The 21615-nt window shown below is 46.3% G+C and overlaps 1 protein-coding gene across 4 annotated transcripts in view; it reads right to left on the bottom strand.

The window, feature by feature from the left end:
• LOC117365011 overlaps positions 1 to 21615 on the bottom strand; it is a 127806-nt gene that overhangs the window by 101071 nt on the left and 5120 nt on the right. For all 4 annotated transcript variants that reach the window (XM_033954832.1, XM_033954833.1, XM_033954834.1 and 1 more), the window contains exon 2: positions 20210 to 20390. In XM_033954832.1, coding sequence (XP_033810723.1) covers positions 20210 to 20390 — 181 coding nt within the window. The remainder of the gene's footprint in view (positions 1 to 20209; positions 20391 to 21615) is intronic.

Genomic DNA, 21615 nt, shown 5'->3' with positions numbered 1-21615 from the left:
CACCCAAAGAAAAAGAAGGCGGGCTTCCTGAGCTAGAGGAGTATTCTTGGTCCCTCCCTGGCGACTGACATAGGCTACTGCTGTTGCATTGTCAGAGAAAACCCTGACCACAGGGCTCTCCAGAGTCTTCTGCAATTGCACCAGAGCCAGCCAAATGGCTCTCAGTTCCAAATTGTTGATTGACCATTTCCTCTGAGAAGGTATTCAACACCCCTGGATGGGACAATGATTGTAATGGGCTCCCCAGCCCCAAAGGCTGGCATCTGTCATCACCACAACCCAGGAGGCAATCCGCAGCGGAACGCCCCTGCAAAGTAACTGCGGGAGAAGCCACCAAGCACTGCTGGCCCGAGTTTCCAGAGTCCAGAGAAGACAGTTCTGTCAACACATCCTTGTGTAGAGCCCAGCAAGAGAGTAAGGCATGTTGTAGAGGACGTATGTGCACCCTTGCCCAAGGAACCACATCCAACGTAGCAGCCATGGACCCCAGGACCTGAATATAGTCCCAAGCAAAGGAGCCTGCTTTGCAAGAAGGGAAGAATCTGAGCACCCAGTTTCTGTCTGCGTGCTTCCAGAAGATAAACACAGCCCGCAGCTGTGTTGAAGAGAACTCCAAGATATTCCAGAGACTGCGTGGGTGTCAAGATTGCTCTTTCTGTAGTTCACAATTCAGCCCAGGTCCTTCAACTCCTGGATCACCTGATCCACCGTGCACCAACCCTTGGCCAACAAGGGAGCCCTGATCAGCCAGTCCAAGTAAGGGTGTACCAGCAGGCCCATTTTCTATAAGTAAGCTGCCATGACCACCATCACCTTGGTGAAGGTACAGGGAGCAGTTGCCAGCCCAAAGAGCAGAGCCGAGAACTGGTAATGATTTTCCAAAACATGAAATCGCAAGTATTTGCAGTGGGCCAGAAATATCAGAATGTGCAAGTAAGCTTCCGTGAGATCCAGAGAGGTGAGGAACTCTCTCGGGGCTATGTTGCAATGACCAATCGCACTGTCTCCATGCGAAAGTGTGGAACTTTGAGAGCCGCATTCACATGCTGCAGATCTAGAATAGGTCTCCAATCTTCAGAGCCTTTCTTTGGCATGATAAAGTATACAAAGTATCTCCTGAGCCTGAGAAGTCTGGCGGCACTGGCTCTATAGCTTGAATATCCAGCTAGCTTTGAATAGTGGCCTGAATCTTGAGTGCCTTGTCCGGCCAACCTGCAGAATCCACAAATCAATCTGTCAGAGATCGGGCAATTTCCAGTTTGTAGCCCTATCAAATAATGTCCAGGATCTACTGGTCAGATGAAATACAAAACCAGGTGGGCAGGAATGCTGAAAGTCTGCCTTGGAAATGCCGGCCTACCTTTGTTCTAGTGTTTACTCTAAGCTTCTTTGATCCCTCAGCATACCAGTTGATGAGGGCCATTCACATGGGAGAGCTCTGTACATCCACCAATTAGGGAGACAGAAATGGAGCTTAATGACCAATCAGGAGCATTTCCTTGTAGAAGTGCTCCTGATTGGCCATCAAGCTCCAGCTCTTTCTCCCAGATTGGTGGACATATAGAAGCTCTCCCAGTAGTGAGCCTTGGCGTCAGACCTCCCCTCAAGAACGCCATCACTCACTGTGGTTTTTGGACTTTTTCTGATGTGGAAATATTGGGTGGTCTTTTGTTGTCACCATTTGGACACTACCCATCTATCTAGAATGTCTCACCTATTGCACTGGAAAGTACAGTTACTTACTGTAACAGATGTTATCCAGGGACAGCAGGCAGATATTCTCACATGTGGGTGACCATCCACGGAGCCCTGGTATGGACAGCTTTAAAAGTGTATTGCCACTTTAAGTTTTTAGAAACTTCGCAACTGCCCACACTTCGCATGAGTGAGTGCCTTCCCGCATAACAAGGGCTCATGGTTCCTCAGTTCCGTAGGCAAGCTAAGAAGATAACCAGGGAAGGAGGGTTGTGAGAATATCTGCCAGCTGTCCCTGGATAACACTTGTTATGGTAAGTAACTGTGCTTTATCCCAGGACAAGCAGACAGGATATTCTCACATGTGGGACTCCCTAGCTTACTACAATGGGATGGAGGGAATGTTGGCCATTAAGAAAATAAATTTTGCAATACTGCTTGGCCGAAGTGACCATCCCATCTGGAATAAGATTCCAGACAGTAGTGAGATGTGAATGTATGAACTGAGGACCAAGTAACAGCTTCACAGATCTCAATAGGATTAGAACACAAGAAAGCAAATGAAGCTGCCATAGCTTGGACCTTGTGTGCTATTAAACGACCCCGGAGTTGCAGCCCAGCCCAAGCATAACAGAAGGCAATACAGGCCGCCAACCATCAATAATAATAAAACCCTTAGCCACGCATGTGCAATTGAAAGTCTGTGCCTGCGTGCCTCAGTATGCACAGTAGAATAACCTTGCCTTCTGCCGCCGACCACCCATGCCGGCGTCAGCTGATTTCCTGCCTTCTGCCCCGATCACCGTCACCGGCTGACTTCCTGTCTTCTGCCAGCTATACACTGCTGGGACTCTTCTTCTCACCTCTGGACCAGCAGCGGCTGCCTGATGAAACCGCGGCTAAAGCTAAACTAAAGCTAACGGATACTGGACAGGGGGAACAGGGAAGGGAGAAGGGGTGCTGCTGGACAGGGGGGGGAGGTAAAAGGGAGAGGAGTACTGCTGGACAGGGGGGAGGTAAAAGGAAGGGAGAAGGGCTATTGCTGGACAGGGAGTGCAGGAAGGGGTACTACTAGACTTGGGAGGTAAAAGGAAGGGAGAAGAGATGCTGCTGGACAGGGGAAAAGGGATACTGCTGGACATGGGAGGTAAAAGGAATGGAAAATAGGTGCTGCTGGACCTGGCAGAAAGGGAGGGAAAGGAAAGGTGCTACGCACTGGAGGCGAGGGTGAGATGATGCATGGGAAGAGAGCATGTTGGGTTGGGGGTGGGAAAGAGGGATGCCACTGAGGGACAAGGCAATGACAGAGAGAGAAAGTGTGCAGAGGCAGAAAGAGTTGGACGTGGAGAGGGTGAGATGGATGGGGAGATCAGAAAGGAGGGAAAGAGAAATGTTACACTGGGGAAGGAGGAGAGGGCAGAGAGTGAAAAGTTGGACTCATGGAGGGAGAGAGAGATGTTGATTGGGAGAGGGGAGGACCAGAGGAGAAGCACACAGGAGGCCCTGGAAACATAGTTAAAAGCACAGAAAAATAAAGTCACCAAACAACAAAGGTAGGGAAAATGATTTTATTTTCAATATAGTGATTGAAATGTGTCAGTTTTGAGAAAGGAAAGGTGTCAGTTTTGAGAAAGGAAAGATGTTAAACTTTAACTGTGAGGGTCGCAGAAAAAATAGGGTACTTGGAGGGCTGCAGAAAAAACAATTAATGTCTTATTAAAAAAACTAGTGTTTTAGCCCGTTACATTAACGGGTGCTAGTAAAGCCTCCTTCCCTCACATGTCCCCTATTTTCAGCCCCAGCTCCAAACCCATTTTTACCCCCCTAGCCCCCTTCTCCCATCTGTTTCCTTTCAGCCCAAGCCCCCTTTTCTCACCAGCAGCATTTCCCTCCCCACTCCACTTTCCTGTCCAGCAGCACCTCTTCCCTGCTCCCCCTGTCCCTCTTCATTGCTCCCCCGGCCCAGTAGCACCTCTTTCCTGCTCCCCCTGTCCCTCTTCCCTGCTCTGCCAAAAACACCTCAACACCAGAGCCTGCACTAATTCAAACCCAACCCCCTCCCTGGCCACTGCACTGAATCTTTGGACAGGCTGTTCATTCCCAGCCCTTTACCCTGATGGACCCTCCACACACTCACACCTGGTCCACCATCCTCACAGGTCTATCCTCCCTCCGCGTGGGTCTGTTTGCTTATTCATTATTTTGTCGTGTTTCGTTGAGCAGCCAAGGAGGAAGCATTGAAGTAGCCAGTGTGCAGCTGCCTATTTTGGGAGTCGGTCATCCTGCCCTGCTCACACAATGTCTGCCTTCCATGTGCCCGCACCATCGCATTGCAGACCCCAGATGCCCAGCCAGACAAAGTTCATTTTTTAGTTTAAAGCCGATGCTGTGTCTCCTCTCTCGATCCCCACCAGAGTCGGAAGTCTTCTCCGACTCTGGTGAGGTTCGAAAGAGGAGCCGCAGCGGTGGCTTTGAACTAAAAAATGAACTTTGTCTGGCCGGAGCCAGCAAGCCCGCATGCGCACTCTGCCGGCCACGGAACTACAGATCAGGCAACACAGTGGTGAGAGTGCGCATGCGCGCTTAGCGTTTTATTATAAGAGATGACAATTTTGCATGAGGTAAAAACTCTTTATAATTTATAAATCTTTTCTTTAACAGTTAAAGGAAAGATTTATAAACTATAAAGAGTTTTACCTCATGTAAAATTGTCATCAATAATAATAAAGTGAAGGTTGATGGGGAAAGGGGAAATGGAGAGGGAGTTCTATGGAGATAAAGGACAGAGAAAAGGGACAGATTTATAAGTTGGTGGAAATAGGGACGGTAAAAAGGGAAATGGGAGCTTGAATATGGGGGTAAGACATAAGAAGAATAGCCATACTGGATCATACTAATCTATTCTAGTACCCGTTAACGTAATGGGCTTAAACACTAGTGTGGAGATAATTCTCTTGGATTCAGGCTGGCCCAACCTGCTAGGAACAGCCCCGGAGTTGCAGCCCAGACCGAGCATAACAGAAGGCAATACAGGCCACCAATCATGTGGAGATAATTCTCTTGGATATAGGCCGGCCTAACCTGTTAGGATTAAATGAGATGAACAGTTGAGGAGATGTTCTACATGGCTTAGTCCACTGTATGTAATAAGCCAAAGCTCGTTTGCAGACCAAAGTATGAAGAATCGTTTCTCCAGGGTGAGAATGAGGCTTGGGAAAAAACACTGGAAGCACAATGGGTTGATTCAAATGAAATTCTGTGACTACTTTTGGGAGGAATTTTGGATGGGTGTTAAGCACTACTTTATCATGATGGAACACTGTAAAAGGTGGGCCCGCTACCAGCGTTTGAAGCTCGCTCACTCGACGAGCAGAAATAACGGAGATTAGAAATACCACTTTCCAAGTGAGATATTTAATATGAGCCAAAGACATTGGTTCAAAAGGAGGCTTCATGAGTATAGAGTGAACAACATTAAGGTCCCAAACCACTGGAGGCGGTTTGAGAGATAGTTTGATATTGAAAAGTCCTTTCATGAATTTGGAAACAAGAGGATGAGCAGTCAAAGGTTTACCATTGACTGGTCCATGAAAAGCATTGATAGAACTAAGATGAACTCTAACTGAAGTGGTTTTAAGACCCGAGTTGGATAAATGCTGAAGATAATCCAATACTGAAGGTTGAAGCATCATGATGATGAAGAGTACACCATGTAGAAAACCATATCCACTTCTGTTGGTAGCACTGCAGTGTAGAAGGTTTTCTGGATGCATCCAAAATGACCCGGACAGGATCAGAAAGATCAGTGTCAGCTGAGGTCATCCTAAGAGGTACCAAGCTGTCAGGTGTAAGGACTATAGATTGGGATGTAAAAGAGATCCTTGACTCTGTGTGAGAAGAAATGGAAAGATCTGCAGTGGTATTGGTTCCTTGACATTGAACTGAAGTAGAAGAGAGAACCACGGTTGTCTGGGCCACCGAGGGGCTATCAGGATCACAGTGGCCAATTCTCGCATAAAGAAATTTGTGCGTCCGCTCCAGGAGAAAAGCATCCGCCTGTAGACATTGTGGAGAGTATTGTCTGGAATAGAATTGAGGCAGCTTGTGATTGTGGGGGGATGCAAACAGGTCAATCTGAGGAGTCTCCCAAAGAGAGAATATCTGTCGCAAGACCATGAATTGAGCATCCACTTGTGTGGTTGGAGAAATCTGCTGAGTTTGTCAATGAGAGAATTCTTTTCCCCTTGAATATAGACTGCTTTGAGGAATATGTTGTGAGCAATAGCCCAGTTCTAAATCTTCTGGGCCTCTTGACAAAGAATGAGAGAACCTGTTCTACATTGTTTGTTTATGTAATACATTGCGACTTGATTGTCTGAGCGTATTAGTAGGATTTGATTGGATACAATGTGCTGAAAAGTTTTGAAAGCATTGCGAATGGCCCCAAGTTCCAAGAGATTGATGTGGTATTTCTGCTCTTGGGCGGACCAGTGACCCTCTGTATGAAGACCGCCCAGATGAGCTCCCCAAGCATATTTGGACGAGTCTGTGGTCAGAACTTTCTGATGTGGAGGGATTTGAAACAACAGCCCTTTGGAAAGATTTGAGGAATTCATCCACCACTGTAGAGACTGACGAAGTGAAGATGTGACTTTAATCTCTTGTGAGAGTGGACAGAGAATTTGAGATCATTGGGATGTCAGCGTCCACTGGGGTATCCTGAGATGGAGTCTCGCAAAGGGGGTAACATGGACTGTGGATGCCATGTGACCCAATAGTATCATCATCCGCCTGGCCGAGATGGATGGAAGGTGATAAGCTTGGTTGCAAAGTTGAATCAAATTGTCTGGTCTTTGCTGAGGTAGGAACGCCCTGAGTTGAATGGTGTCGAGAAAGGGCCCCTATGAATTGAAGAGTTTGAGAGGGTTGAAGTTGAGATTTTGGAAAGTTGACTTTGAACCCCCAACTGCTGAAGAAACAGGATTATTGACTGTGTTGCTGAGAGCACCTTTTGAGGAGAGGTATCTTTTATTAGTCAATCATCGAGATAAGGAAAAACTTGGAGTCCTTGAGCCCTTAAAGCTGTTGTCACTACTACCAGGCACTTGGTGAATACTTTGGATGAGGATGCCAGGCCGAAAGGCAGAACCTTGTATTGAAAGTGTTGATGGACTACTTGAAATCTCAGAAATTTCCTATGGGCAGGATGAATTGGTATGTGGGTATAAGCTTCTTTTAGATCCAGAGAGCATAGCCAATCATTTTGATCTAAGAAGGGATATAGAGTTGCCAAGGACAACATGCAAAACCTTTCTTTTACCAAGTATTTGTTCAAGTCCCTGAGGTCTAAAACAGGATATAGACCTCCTGTCTTCTTTGGGATGAGAAAATACCAGGAGTAGAAGCCCTGATTCTTTTGAGCAGGAGGTACTCTCTCTATGGCATTCAGATGGAGTAGAGATTCTATCTTCCGAAGAAGAAGGGACATCTGCTGAGGGTTTAAAGAAGACTCTCTTGGAGGATCATTTGGAGATGTAGTGATGAAATGAAGAGAGTAACCCTCTTGAATGACTTTGAGAACCCACAGGTCGGTTGTTATCAGCATCCAGCATGAATGGTATAGTTGGAGCTGAGGAAGAAGCTGAGAGAGAGGGACAGCGGCTATGTTCTCCATGAGCACATCAAAAAGACTGAGCAGGTTTTTGAGGAGCTGCTGGTTTTGAGTTTTGAGGTCGCTGTTGCTTTTGCTTCTTCTGCTGGGGTAGATGGGAAACAGGTTTGGCAAAAAAATCGTCTCCGATATGAAGAAGGAGGTTTAGATGACTAAGAAGCCAAAGGAGGTTTAGACTTTGTTCTGATTAAAGAATTTCAGTTCTTTTCATGTTGAATTAACTTTTGTATGGCCAACTCCATGGAATCACCGAAATAGGGAATATAAGTTAATCTGTCTTGGAGATTGATATCCAAGACCCTCAACCACGCTAGGTGTCTCATTAGATGCTCTAGATCAGTGGTTCCCAACCCTATCCTGGAGGACCATCGGGCAGTTAAGTTTTTGGGATAACCTAATGAGAGAAATTTGCATATAATGGAGGTGACAGGCACAAATCTGCTCCATGCATATTCATTAGGGCTATCCTGAAAACCTGACTGGCTGGTAGTCCTCCAGGACAGGGTTGAGAACCACTGCTCTAGATGACAACTCAAAGGCATAAGCAGATCTCACCAAATATTTTCTGGTTTGGGTGAGAGTTTGAAAGATGTTGAGGTTGAGAGGTGGTACTGTGTTTCGCCGAAAATAAGACCTGCCCCAAAAATAAGCCCTAGCATGATTTTGGGGGTGGGTCTTACTATAAGCCCTACTCCTAAAAATAAGCCCTAGTGGCCGGCAGCAGCACTTCCCCGCACACCCCGACCCTTCCATCTCTCCTGCTGACCGAAATACTGTATTATTAACCTCCCAGTTGGCTTTTCGGAAAAGATGCTAGAGCAGGGGACTCACGGCATTACAACCAAGTTTTAGGGCAGAGATCTCAAAGTCCCTCCGTCAACTGCATTGAAAGCAGTGCATGCACATAGATCTCATGCATATTCATTGGAGAAATCCTGAAAACCCGATTGGATTGCGGCCCTCGAGGAGGGACTTTGAGACCCCTGTTTTAGGGGAAAGCTATCTTTTAAAACTTGGCTGCTACTATTTTTGCTTTCAACTTCTTAGAAGCTTAAGAAACTTAAACTCTAGGTACGACTTTTGCAATGTTTTCTCCATTGCCCCTTTTGGGAATTGCTTTAGGCTGAGACTTAAAATCTCACCGAGGCCAGATCGGTGACAAGTCTAAAGGGAAAGATGCTGGTCTGAGGAATGTGACAAATCTAGCGCTATCCCTAGCTTTGACACAGTGGTGAAGAAGGTAGGTAGTCCCCGAGGCAGGAGAGCTGGTCAGGTTGGCCCTGCAGAATATGAAAAGCTGACTTCACTTGGACTATCCCAGGAGCTAAGAAACTACAGCTCCCAGAAGGCCAGTCTCAGCACAGAAAGCTGTGACTGAGACAGGCACAGCTGCAGAGAGTTTTCTCTCCCTTCTCACTCTGCAGCAGGGAGGGACGAATTAGAGGGGGTTAAAACAGAGCAGCTGAGAGAGAGTCAGGGGGAGGAGGAGCCGAGGAGGCTTCAGGGTGTACTCGGTGGAGAACCCTCTCCTCCTCAACGGAATGCTGAGGAGCTGAACCAGGACTGGCAAATGTTGGACACAGAAGAGCTTACTGCTGACCCAGGGAGTGAGGAAGGAACCCCAGGGGAACCCATGGAAATCCCGGAGAGTCTGGTAGGACCGGAGGAGGTGTCCATGGACATTGATAAGCAGTAAGGGGATGTGTATTGCCTGTGTCCACAGTAGTGAAGCTACCAGTTATGCCAGTGATAGTTTGAAGGGGAGTTGTATTTCTCTCCCTGCTGATAATGAACTGTTAATTGCTGCTTGAAAGCTTTAGGTGCAAAGCTAGCAAATGTTGTGGCATTTTTTTTTGTTCTCTCTGCTAGCAGCCAAGCTGAGCCGAGAGCGTTCTTCCTCACAGCTGTGCATAATTAATTACTTGAAAGGCACAGCAGGGAGCTGTGCTGAGAGCCTGCACGGACCTTGTGAATTCTGTGCTAAAGAAGAGAATACGGTTTACAGAACTGAAGCAGCTTAGGGAAAGTTACTAAATCCAAACTACTCTGGTGAACAGGACTGTTTATAGATGTGCTAACAAAGTCCAGAGGCTGTGGAACTGTAGGTTAAGATGAGACACACCCAAAAACCTGGACACTGGATTTCTTTGAAAGTTTTGCTCTGTTTGAACAGCTTGTGTTTTGCCTCATAGTTTTGAGTGCTTGTTTTGAGGTCTGCTAAGCTGAAGCATTTTTTCTTTTGTTCAATGCAACCAGTGAACATAATAAAACCTTTGTTTGATTATTCTACTATACTGGATTTTGAGGTGTGTGAGTTTCTTTTCCCTTGCCTGTTTTTCTTTTGGTAATGTCAGGGAATCTGATATTATATCTTAGGCAGACGCCTAAGAAGGCCTGAAGGGTACCCTGGTTAAAGGGTACACGTATGGACAGGAACAGTCACAGTGTTCCAGCTCGCTGCCGTGAACAGGAGCTGGGCAGGTGTGACAAAGTGGTGTCAGGAGTGCGATTAGGACCTCCTTCAGGCAAAGAAAGTAGTGGCAAGTGGGAAATTTTTTTTTTGTATTCTGCCAAGAAGGTAGTATGACTCCAGTGGCCTGTGGAGTAAGCTAACATTTTCCTGTAAGCACTGCACTTCCAGAGCCAGCGGGGACCTACAGCGAGACAACGCAGAGGATACCGCCGTGGCAAGTCGGAGGAGAGCGGCCCAGGAAAAGTTCAGCACACAGCCAGGACCGGAGGAGTCAAGCAGGGAGGACCGGTGGTCCAAGAAGAAGGGCGGTGCACCCTGAAAGAGCACGACGGCGCAGACTCACCAGTGCACGGGTAAGCACGCCAGGCAAAGGGGCTGGTGAGGGAGGTATTGGGGAGAATAGACCTGTAAGGTATCGCACTTGGGTCTTGTTTTCTCTTTTGTTCTTGTTTCAGGTCGGAGATGGATCCTCAGGTGGTGGCGATATTGGCGGGCGAGCGTCAGCGTCAGAATGAGGAACTGTTGAAAATCTTGGAGACCAGCCAAGAGAGGTGGAACGCTAGCCAGGAGGCTACTCAGCGGCAGCATGGAGAACTGTTGTTGGCTATTGGAGAGCAAAGCAAGGTTTTGGCGCAATTGGTCCAAGCTACAACCAGGAGTCCTGCTGTGGCTGCAGTTCCTGGAGTGATGCCAGCTCTACCTATGGTAGGACAAAATACCTTAAATATTATGAACTTAAGTAAAATCACAGCTGAGGATAGCCCAGATGACTTTTTAAGTTCCTTTGAAAGGATCGCGGCTGCGGCAGGCTGGCCAGCAGAACAATGGGCGGTACGCCTGTTACCTTGTTTAGCTGGAAAGTCTCTTGCAGCCTTTCAAACGATTGCACCAGAACATGCCAATAATTACCCAGCCATTAAGGCGCATATTCTGGACTTTCTAGGATACACTAGAGAGCACTACAGACAGGCATTCAGGTCAACCCAGTTACAAGACAGGGAGAGGCCTAAGGCTCTGTTGCAGCGACTCACCAAGTTAGCGGAGAGGTGGCTGCAACCGTTCTTAGGAGATCCTAGAGCGTTATTAGCAGAAATTTTGAGAGAACAATTCTTGGAAGCTATGCCCCTGAATGTGGAAAATTGGATCCAGAGGCAGGGTTGCCAGGAATTAAACCAATCATTGTTTGTAGCAGAGGCGTATCTTGATGCTCAGGGTCCTGTAGAGAAAGAAGGACAAGGACCACCAGATAGACCTCAGACTCTTACTTATCAGGGCCCTGGACTTAATCCTAACCCCACACCAGGTATGTCAGGCACACACACCAAGAAACCCTTTACCTCTGCCCCCATCTACTGCTTTAGGTGTGGGGGAAAAGGTCACCGACAGAGGGAATGTAAGGAAAGGAGGGATTTCACAATAACATGTCAGGGAAAAAGGAATGGACAAGGGGAGTATTTCCAGAAAGTGAGGGTGGCTGGTAGGTCAGTGTCAGCTTTGATCGACACAGGTGCTGAGCAGAGTGTCATGAGTCAGAAGCTGTTCCGGCAGGTCAAAGGGGTTCCAGAGGGAGTTGGAGAGGATAAAGTGAATGTCTGGTGTGTGCATGGTGAGGTGAAAGAATACCCCAGGCATCTTGTGAGTATGAAAGTTGGGGAGGAGGTGATAAAGTTAAAAGTAGCTATTGCCCCAAATATTCCACATTCTCTAATCTTGGGTCAGGATTAGCTTAGGTCCAAGGTTGGGGGTGTTCAAAGAGTCCCTCTTCAGGACAAGGAAAAAGGAAGGGCCAGGAACATACATAAGCAGGTATTAGGAACATGGTCTGAACAAGAGCAGTTCCCACCTACTGAACAAAGGAAGGCAAGGGATCAGTGGTGGAGAAAGCAAAGACAGGGGTGGCAACCTACAATTAGGTGGGTACCTCTGTCGGAAGAAGCAAGGGCCCCTACAAGAGCTTATGGGAGTCCGGCAGGGTATGATTTATACGCTGCTCAGGAACAACTGATTCCTGGGAATGGAAGGGCCTTAGTAAATATGGATATACAGTTTTCTCCGCCTCCGGGGTCATACTTAAGAATTGCCTCCCGTTCAGGCTTGGCATCCAGAAACGCTGTGGAGGTAGCGGCAGGTGTCATTGTCCCAGACTACAGGGGAAATGTGGCAGTCCTGTTAGTTAATCATGGGACAGAACCGTATCAGGTGCAGACTGGGGATCGCGTAGCGCAAATGATTTGTGAGCGTATCTGGATGGCGAAACTGCAAAAATGGGGCCGTCTTTATGATACGCAAAGAGGAGATAAAGGCTTTGGGTCCTCAGGAGGGAGGGGATCCCAACAGGCTGTAGGTCAAGTAGTAGATGAGGTTCAAACACAGGGGTCTGACACAGTAACCCCGGTAAACCACCCAGTTCCAGTAGGTCCTCCCAGTGTACAACAAAATGGGGAGACTGGATTAAGGAAAGAGGTAGAAGGTTTAAAGGAAGAAATAAGAACCTTAATAAATGATAAAGAGACATATACTGCTGATATAAAGCAGGAAATTTTGAAGCAGAGTCAACAACAGGCTGAGACCTTTAGTAAGGCCTTAGCGGAGATAGCTGAACAACTTTCCAAGGTAAGAGAGCAGGTAGCGGGAAGCCACCAACATCACAAAGATTTACAAAAGATCGTGGAAACCTTGGCAGAACAAGGAAAGGACAGGGCAGAGGAAACAGGGAAATGGATGAAGCAAGGTCAGACCTTGGAAACCCAGTTAGAGCAGTATAAAGCCCAGTTAAGTAAAATGGACAAGGCATTACGAGAGGTACAGGCCCAAATAGGGCAAGTACAGGAAAGTGGCAGGAAAGAAATGACAGAAGCTATAGCTGCCATGGCCCAGAGGGTGGAGAATGTAGAAATTAGGGACCAGGTAGAGGGAAGTAACTATAAACAATCTGCCCAAGTACCTATTCTACATTGGCCAGAGGACTTCCAGGATTCCCTGTCCAGGACAGAGGAATTGTAGGACAATAGAAGGATAGGGATGAGTGTTGAGGACAGAATAAAGAGAATAAATAGTGATCCATTCGTGTCAGAAGCTACTGTGAGAGAAGAGGTGGTACTCTCACCCCAGCAGTGGGTCGCCTGTTTCCCTCACTTATGCCTTAACCAGCTGGGAGAGGAGAGTCAACAAGGATCAGAGTCCACTCAGCCCACAGGAAAGAAAAATCGTAATAAAAAACGACATTGAGAAGGTGGGTGGTGGAGGATAATATGTAAGTTTCTTAGAAGTCAAGTGAGAGTCAGCATTTAAGGGTGGGGGATTGTGACAAATCTAGCGCTATCCCTAGCTTTGATACAGTGGTGAAGAAGGTAGGTAGTCCCCGAGGCAGGAGAGCTGGTCAGGTTGGCCCTGCAGAATATGAAAAGCTGACTTCACTTGGACTATCCCAGGAGCTAAGAAACTACAGCTCCCAGAAGGCCAGTCTCAGCACAGAAAGCTGTGACTGAGACAGGCACAGCTGCAGAGAGTTTTCTCTCCCTTCTCACTCTGCAGCAGGGAGGGGCGAATTAGAGGGGGTTAAAACAGAGCAGCTGAGAGAGAGAGTCAGGGGGAGGAGGAGCCGAGGAGGCTTCAGGGTGTACTCGGTGGAGAACCCTCTCCTCCTCAACGGAATGCTGAGGAGCTGAACCAGGACTGGCAAATGTCGGACACAGAAGAGCTTACTGCTGACCCAGGGAGTGAGGAAGGAACCCCAGGGGAACCCATGGAAATCCCGGAGAGTCTGGTAGGACCGGAGGAGGTGTCCATGGACATTGATAAGCAGTAAGGGGATGTGTATTGCCTGTGTCCACAGTAGTGAAGCTACCAGTTATGCCAGTGATAGTTTGAAGGGGAGTTGTATTTCTCTCCCTGCTGATAATGAACTGTTAATTGCTGCTTGAAAGCTTTAGGTGCAAAGTTAGCAAATGTTGTGGCATTTTTTTTTTGTTCTCTCTGCTAGCAGCCAAGCTGAGCCGAGAGCGTTCTTCCTCACAGCTGTGCATAATTAATTACTTGAAAGGCACAGCAGGGAGCTGTGCTGAGAGCCTGCACGGACCTTGTGAATTCTGTGCTAAAGAAGAGAATACGGTTTACAGAACTGAAGCAGCTTAGGGAAAGTTACTAAATCCAAACTACTCTGGTGAACAGGACTGTTTATAGATGTGCTAACAAAGTCCAGAGGCTGTGGAACTGTAGGTTAAGATGAGACACACCCAAAAACCTGGACACTGGATTTCTTTGAAAGTTTTGCTCTGTTTGAACAGCTTGTGTTTTGCCTCATAGTTTTGAGTGCTTGTTTTGAGGTCTGCTAAGCTGAAGCATTTTTTCTTTTGTTCAATGCAACCAGTGAACATAATAAAACCTTTGTTTGATTATTCTACTATACTTTTCCCTTGCCTGTTTTTCTTTTGGTAATGTCAGGGAATCTGATATTATACCTTAGGCAGACGCCTAAGAAGGTCTGAAGGGTACCCTGGTTAAAGGGTACATGTATGGACAGGAACAGTAACAGTGTTCCAGCTCACTGCCGTGAACAGGAGCTGGGCAGGTGTGACAGGAAGTAGCGGTCTGCCCTGAGCTGTGCCAGCGGGGGTGGTGCTGCTGCTCCTCTTCCTTGTCTCACACTTCCTCGTTCTTGGCCAGCACGAGCTGCAGTCACGGAAGCGGCAACGGAATCATGTCCCACCAAACCGGCATTTGGGGTGAAAGTGGCCCAAATGTGTTTCTGTTGTGATCAGTATTGCTTTTTGCCAAGTTTCGGACCCTACCAGGTTCTTCTGCACAAGGGATGGGAGGGAGGGATAGAAGCTGCAAAGGTTCTGCTGCACAGGGGGATGGGTGAGAGACACTGCACAAGGGGATGGTTGAGAGGGGAGGAAATATGCTGTACATGTGGGGGAGAAAAAGGAAATAGGAAGAATTGGGGTGGAGGAGAGGAAGAGAGAGATGATCATTGTACATCAGGAGTGTCAAAGTCCCTTCTTGAGGGCTACAATCCAGTCGGGTTTTCAGGATTTCCCCAATGAATATGCATGAGATCTATTAGCATAACAATGAAAGCAGGGCATGCAACTAAATGTCATGCATATTCATTGCGGAAATCCAGAAAACCTGACTGGATTGCAGCCCTCGGAGGGACTTTGACACCCTTGTTGTACATGAAAAAAAGAAGACCTAGTGCCTTTTTTGGGCCCAAAATTAATAAGAAAGTGTCTTATTTTCAGGAAAACACGGTAGACTCAAGAGCAATGTAAGGAAATTCTACTTTATGGTGAGGGTGGTGGATGCCTGGAATGCGCTCGAGAGAGGTGGTGGAGAAGAATATGGTGATAAGAGTTCAAAAAAGCATGGGATGAACACAGAGGATCTAGAATCAGAAAATAATAGTAAATATTGAAGAAATAAGTCCAGTACTGGGCAGACTTGCACGGTCTGTGTCTGTATATGGCCATTTGGTTGAGGATGGGCTAGGGAGGGCTTCAGGTTGGGCAGACTGGATGGACTTTATCTGCCGTCATCTACTATGTTACTATGAAATTTCTCAAGATGTTGTGCAGGAATATATTTGTCAAAGGAAGGTAATTTTCATACCAGATGTTTAAGGTAAAAGGGCATGCAAAAATTATAATTAAGGACTCTATTTGCCAACATAGAATTTTGGTAAAGGCGACTTCCAAATTTGTCCATAGTCCAGCCTTCTCACCCTGGTGGTGATGAGGCATAAACCCTCAAAGCAAAATACATTTTCCAGGTTGATTCCAAAAGTAATTACCGATGTTGAAATTGTGGTTTACTAAATCCTGGAGAAGAAATGATTCTATAAATAGAATCAAGCTTTCTTGGAACTACTGTGACAGTCAAGGTTGTTTCCCAATTCTTGTGAAGAGTCTCTTTGAGAATACCATGCTGTGGTAATTTGAGGAGCTCTTTGGGAGATTCATCATAGTCCAAGGCTTCTAAGTATTCAGCACTTAAGACAGAATCAGCTTCTAGTTTGACAGGTAGGTCTTTGCCTAGCTGCCTAATATATTTATTAAAAGAGAGTCTTTCTGTAGGAGATCTTTTCTTTGGAGGAGTTTTCTAAGCAGACTGTTCCGAGGGGGTATCCTAAGCCTCAGTTGCAGAACCAGAGAGGTAAGCTTCTGATTCAGACTGTAAATCAGAATCATAGAGAAGCTTTGCGTCAAGGGGATCGATGCTTTCAACAACTTCAGTACCTATCCGAGGAAGATGATGATGAGGATCGGTGTGAAGCTCTTTTGCGCTTTGAAGTACGTGATGAAGAGCGATGTTTCCTTGACTTCGAACATCGAGTATAAGAACGTTGAAGTCATGAAATAGTGGATCGATGCACCGATGGACCAGCAATGCAATGATCAATGTTGGGGATTAGAACGTCGAGTCAAAGATCGATGATGACTCGATGAAGATTCATGTCGACATTCCGAAGGATAGCTGATTGTGGTACCGTGGGGCCACATGGCAGTATGCTCAGACTGGGCCGGTACCGAGGGAGTCGATGTAAGCACTAGTGCATGAAGTTTGAAAATATCACCAAGCTCCCTCTGAAAAAACTCGTTGAGCTTCTCCCGAAATGAAAGCACTGGTACTGTTGGCTTATCTGCCTGTACCATTGGTGCAGCGGCCACAATAGTGGAGAACATTGGTTTCGCTGCTTGGTCTGCATCAAGGGACTCAAATGCTGTTGCAACTTGCGACACTGTTTGGAAAGCTGGCGGCTTCTTAGCTGGCTTCCCTGATGAAGCAAGAACTCCCGATACCAATGTCAATGCAGGAGTCTTCGATGTTGATGGTTGCGAAGTCTTTTTGATGGTTGCGAGGTCTTCTCCTGCTGAAGCCAACGGGCTTTGATAGAGCGCTTCTATAGGTTGGAACCAGTGTACCCTCTAAGGTGAGCGCATGAGCGATCGATCACTATTTTCAGTGGTGTCGCTCATACGCTTTCCCCTGTCGTTCACTCGAGGGAGGTGAGAGGAAGCGGCGGCAGCGGCCTGTATTTTCCAAAGTTGAAAGATGCAGCGGTGGCTCCTCTCAAGATCCCCGACTGCATCGGACTTCGTGAGAGGAGCCGCTGCCACATCTTCAGTGGCTACCAAGGGGGGGGGGGGGGCGGTCCGCTCCGGCTGTGCACATCCCCTAAGGCTGCAGTCTGAGAGGAAGTTCAGGCCAGCCAATCGCTGCCTTGCTGGGCGGAACTTCCTCTCCGACGGCAGAATTGACGTCGGGGGAAGCAGAGAGAGCTTGGGGCAGACGCGGTGGTGGCTTTGGGGCCTGTTTCCCCCCCATGGTTGCGGCGGTGGTTTTGAGGCCTGTATCCCCCCGATGGTTGCGGCGGTGGCTTTGAGGCCTGTATCCCCCCGATGGTTGCGGCGGTGGCTTTGGGGCCTGTTTCCCACGATGGTTGCGGCGGTGGCTTTGGGGCCTGTTTCCCCCGATGGTGGCAGCAGTGGCTTTGTGGAGGGTAGGGAAACAGAAGGGAAACAGAAAAAAAGAAAGGGGGCATCAAGAGGAAAAAAAAGAAAGAAAGGGCAAGGAGAGAGGAAGAAAAAGTTGGGGGAGGGAATGAGGTCTGGAGGAGAGGAAGCATACAGGCTGAAAGAAGGGAAGAAAGATTGGATGCACAGTCAGAAGATGAAAGTGCAACCAGAGACTCATGAAATCACCAGACAAGGTAGGAAAAATGATTTTATTTTAAATTTAGTGATCAAAATGTGTCTGAATTTATATATGCTGTCTATATTTTGCACTATGGCCCCCTTTTACTAAACCGCAATAGTGTTTTTTAGCGCAGGGAGCCTATGAGCGTTGAGAACAGCGCTGGTCATTTAGCGCAGTTCCCTGCACTAAAAACTGCTATTATGGTTTAATAAAAAGGAAGGGGGGTATATTTGTCTATTTTTGTATGGTTGTTACTGAGGTGACAATGCATAGAGTCATCTGCTTTGACCTCTTTGAAAAAAAACCAGAATAGGAACGATAATTAACATTTTCTCAGTGTATAGTGTGCTTTGTGTTTTTTAATTTTATTGTTGGTAGATCATTTTGACTTGGTCATTTTAAAGTAGCTCGCAAGCCCAAAAAGTTTGGGCACCCCTGAGCTAGAGCGTTGAAGCTGTGTATTTCTATTTTATCCCCCCTTTTACAAAACTGTGGAGCGTTTTTTAGCGCCAGCCGTGGTGGTAGCAGCTCTGATGCTCAGAATTCTATGAGCGTCAGTGCTGTTACCTCCGTAGCTAAAATTCACACTACAGTTTTGTAAAAGGGGGAGGGGTTAGTTTGTGATGACATATTCCATACTAGGCGAAGGTGTTTCTGTGTTCTGTGTGTTCGAAAGACATGATTTTCTGTTAGGATTGACGGTGTAGGATTGATCTGTGCTGGTCTGGCTTGTTTAGTTTTACAATGGGTGTATTGATGTACTGCTCACTGCAATATGTAAGATGCTGCCTTTTCCTAGGTACTCTTGTGTGATGTGGCTTGTTACTAAAAATCATGTTTTTCGTACAGATGGAGAGGGGGGGGGGTGCCAAAAAATGATGGGCCCCGGGTGTTACATATGCTAGGTATGCCACTGTATGTAAAGATACCAGAAAGCTGGCGAAGCAAAAACTTTAAGTAAATTGTTATTCTTCTAAGTTTTGAGTATTTAACCCTCCCACAATCTCACGGGTACTCGTTTCAAGTTTATTGAGATTTTGATTTAAACGCAATATCAAATATTTTCAATGCGTATAACAAAAATAAATTTGGGGAAATAAATAAAACCATTTGAACAATAAACATACAAACATATCCACAGATGATTAAAAATACATAAGTAGTACAAGGATAAACTACATTTGTTTAAAAATGCGTCCTCCGCGTCTGCTCATAAATTTGTGGAGTATGTAATTTGTCGCTCATGCATATTTTTTTTTGCACACACCTCATCAATCCTTAGAGGGAACATTGGTTGGAACACCAAGTGTAAGTCTCCACCCGGTATGAGGGTCGGTGAGGGAAATAGGCCTCTGACACCTATAGCACTTTTTAAAACCCGTTAACGGTTTAGACATGGACAGGAATACGGCTTCAGCAAAATTAAACTAAATTTTGCCGGAGGACATACCCCGGAGGAGCCAATGAGAAAAGAGTTAAACTCTTTCGGGTTTTTTAATATCGAAGAAAACAAAATTGGCAAACTACAAAGGTAGACAAAAAAATTAGAGAAAAAAATATGTAAAGTGGGAAGGTAAAGAAACTGACTACTTTGCTCTGCAGAAAATGAAGAACTGAGGAACCACAAGCCTTCGTTGGGTGGGAAGGCACTCACACAAGTGCAGTACGGTCAGTTGTGACATTTCTAAAAACTTAAAAGTGGCGATAAACTTTTAAAGCTGTCCGTATCAGGGCTCCGTGGATGACGTCACCCACATGTGAGTATATGTTGCCTGTTTGTCCTGGGAAAATAGCCTTTACACTCTAGCGCTGTGCATTCAAGAGCCATGCCGTAAGTCCAAAGCATTCTGGACCCCGCGTGAGCAGCCGGATATGATAGGCAATTTTGAGACTTTGATCCCTTTGTAGACAGACCAGGTCTGCATACCACAGTTGCCTCAGCCAGTCTGGTGCTACTATAGCCACCAGCCCTTAGTGTACCACAATCCTGTGCAGAAGTCTGCCTATCATGGGCCATGGAGGGGGGGCATAAAGAAGCAGAAAAGATAGGTTCCTAACATCTCGCTTGTAGAGGGACACTGAGGAACTGGAGGATAGCCCAGAGGGATGGGAGGTGGAGCAAAAGAACGCTAATGAAGCTCAATAAAAGGATTCTCATGAGAAGAGACTGACTTCCCACAGGTTCAGGAATAGAGTGTCTCTCGCACTAGAACTTGTGATTTCTGGGGCATAGATTTGGATCAAATAATTTGAATTTAGCTACATACCAAACAGTTCACGTTTTCCAAGTAAAATTCAAACAAGATAATTACCACACAGGTAGAAGATTTAAAACAAGCTTAAGTGTTTTCAGTTGACACATAATTAAACTGGAAATCAGCAGTCAGGTTCCAGAAGGTAAATCTATCGGCCATTATTCTGCCACCTCCCACATCTGGGAGTGATAAGCATGAAATAGCCTTTCCTATATGGGATCTTACAGTATTTCCAAGTGATTCAGAATGGCCACTATTCAGAAATAGGATGTTGGGCTTCATGGACCACTGTCCAAAGCAACACAGCATGCCTTATGGAATCTGTAAGAAGCTAACTTTTTGAGAAAAATTTCTGTTTTTCAAAACACAGCTGCCAATAGGGCAGCAAACAGAAAACACTAGGTTTGGCCCTACCTGCCTCCATGGTGTTCTCATTTGCTGCCTCTTGTTTGATGGATGGTGTAGAGGGAAGGACCAGTGGATGGCTGCAGGCCTCACTGGGGACCTCCTCTTCTTCATGCTTCAGGCTATTTGCTGCCCAGTCTGGTGCTGGCTCTGCTTTGACATCCATCGTGGGTGTGAAACCACAGCTGAGCTGCAAAGGAAGAAAAGAACAAGCTTAAAAAAGTCTAAACCTATAGCAGGCGCTGAGTAAGACTTTTGAAATCCAGTATAATTTGCATTATATTTCCTGACGTACACTTCCCCCCCCTTTTACAAAAGGTCCTACTGATTTGTTAAGAGTGTCCTATCAAAATTGTGTAATTAAGAGACATCATCGCTTTAGAAAAAAAGAGAAAGAGGCTATCCGGATTTGTGAGGTCCTTGGTGCTTTTTTCATTCCACTTTGTGTGTACTTTGATTTCTTCTCTTCGTTGCTCTGCTTATTCTGAATGAGGGATGGCTTTACAAAATGGGATAATGTTCTCAGTTATTCAGAAGACAGATTATATCATCTTCTCCATAGACCACAAATGTTTGATTATTTTTATGGAGTAAGAAGAACCTTTAATTGAGAAATGGAAGAATATTGTTCAAGTGAAACAAAATCTGATCATATTTGAATTACATTATGCAATCTTACTTCATTACTGTAGAACACAACATATTCCTAGAGATCTTAGAATTCTTAAATAAACTCATAAGAACATAAGAATTGCTGCTGCTGGGTCAGACCAGTGGTCCATCGTGCCCAGCAGACCGCTCACGCAGCGGCCCTCTGGTCAAACACCAGCGCCCTAACTAAGACTAGCCCTACTGGCGTACGTTCTGGTTCAGCAGGAACTTGTCTAACTTTGTCTTGAATCCCTGGAGGGTGTTTTCCCCTATGACATACTCCAGAAGAGCATTCCAGTTTTCTACCACTCTCTGGGTGAAGAAGAACTTTCTTACGTTTGTACGGAATCTATCCCCTTTTAACTTTAGAGAATGCCCTCTCATTCTCTCTACCTTGGAGAGGGTGAACAACCTGTCTTTATCTACTAAGTTTATTCCCTTCATTATCTTGAATGTTTCGATCATGTACCCTCTCAGTCTCCTCTTTTCAAGGGAGAAGAGGCCCAGTTTTTCCAATCTCTCACTGTACGGCAACTCCTCCAGCCCCTTAACCATTTTAGTTGCTCTTCTATGGACCCTTTCGAGCAGTACCATGTCCTTCTTCATGTATGGCGACCAGTGCTGGGTGCAGTACTTCAGGTGAGGGCACACCATGGCCCAGTACAGCAGCATGATAACCTTCTCCGATCTGTTCGTGATCCCCTTCTTTATCATTCCTAGCATTCTGTTCGTCCTTTTTGCCACCGCTGCACATTGCATGGACG

The sequence above is a fragment of the Geotrypetes seraphini genome, chromosome 8 (genome assembly GCF_902459505.1).
Source record: "Geotrypetes seraphini chromosome 8, aGeoSer1.1, whole genome shotgun sequence".
NCBI classification, from domain to species: Eukaryota; Metazoa; Chordata; class Amphibia; order Gymnophiona; family Dermophiidae; genus Geotrypetes; species Geotrypetes seraphini.
Note: the sequence above shows the minus strand (reverse complement) of the source record. Positions and strands in the feature narration are given on the sequence as shown.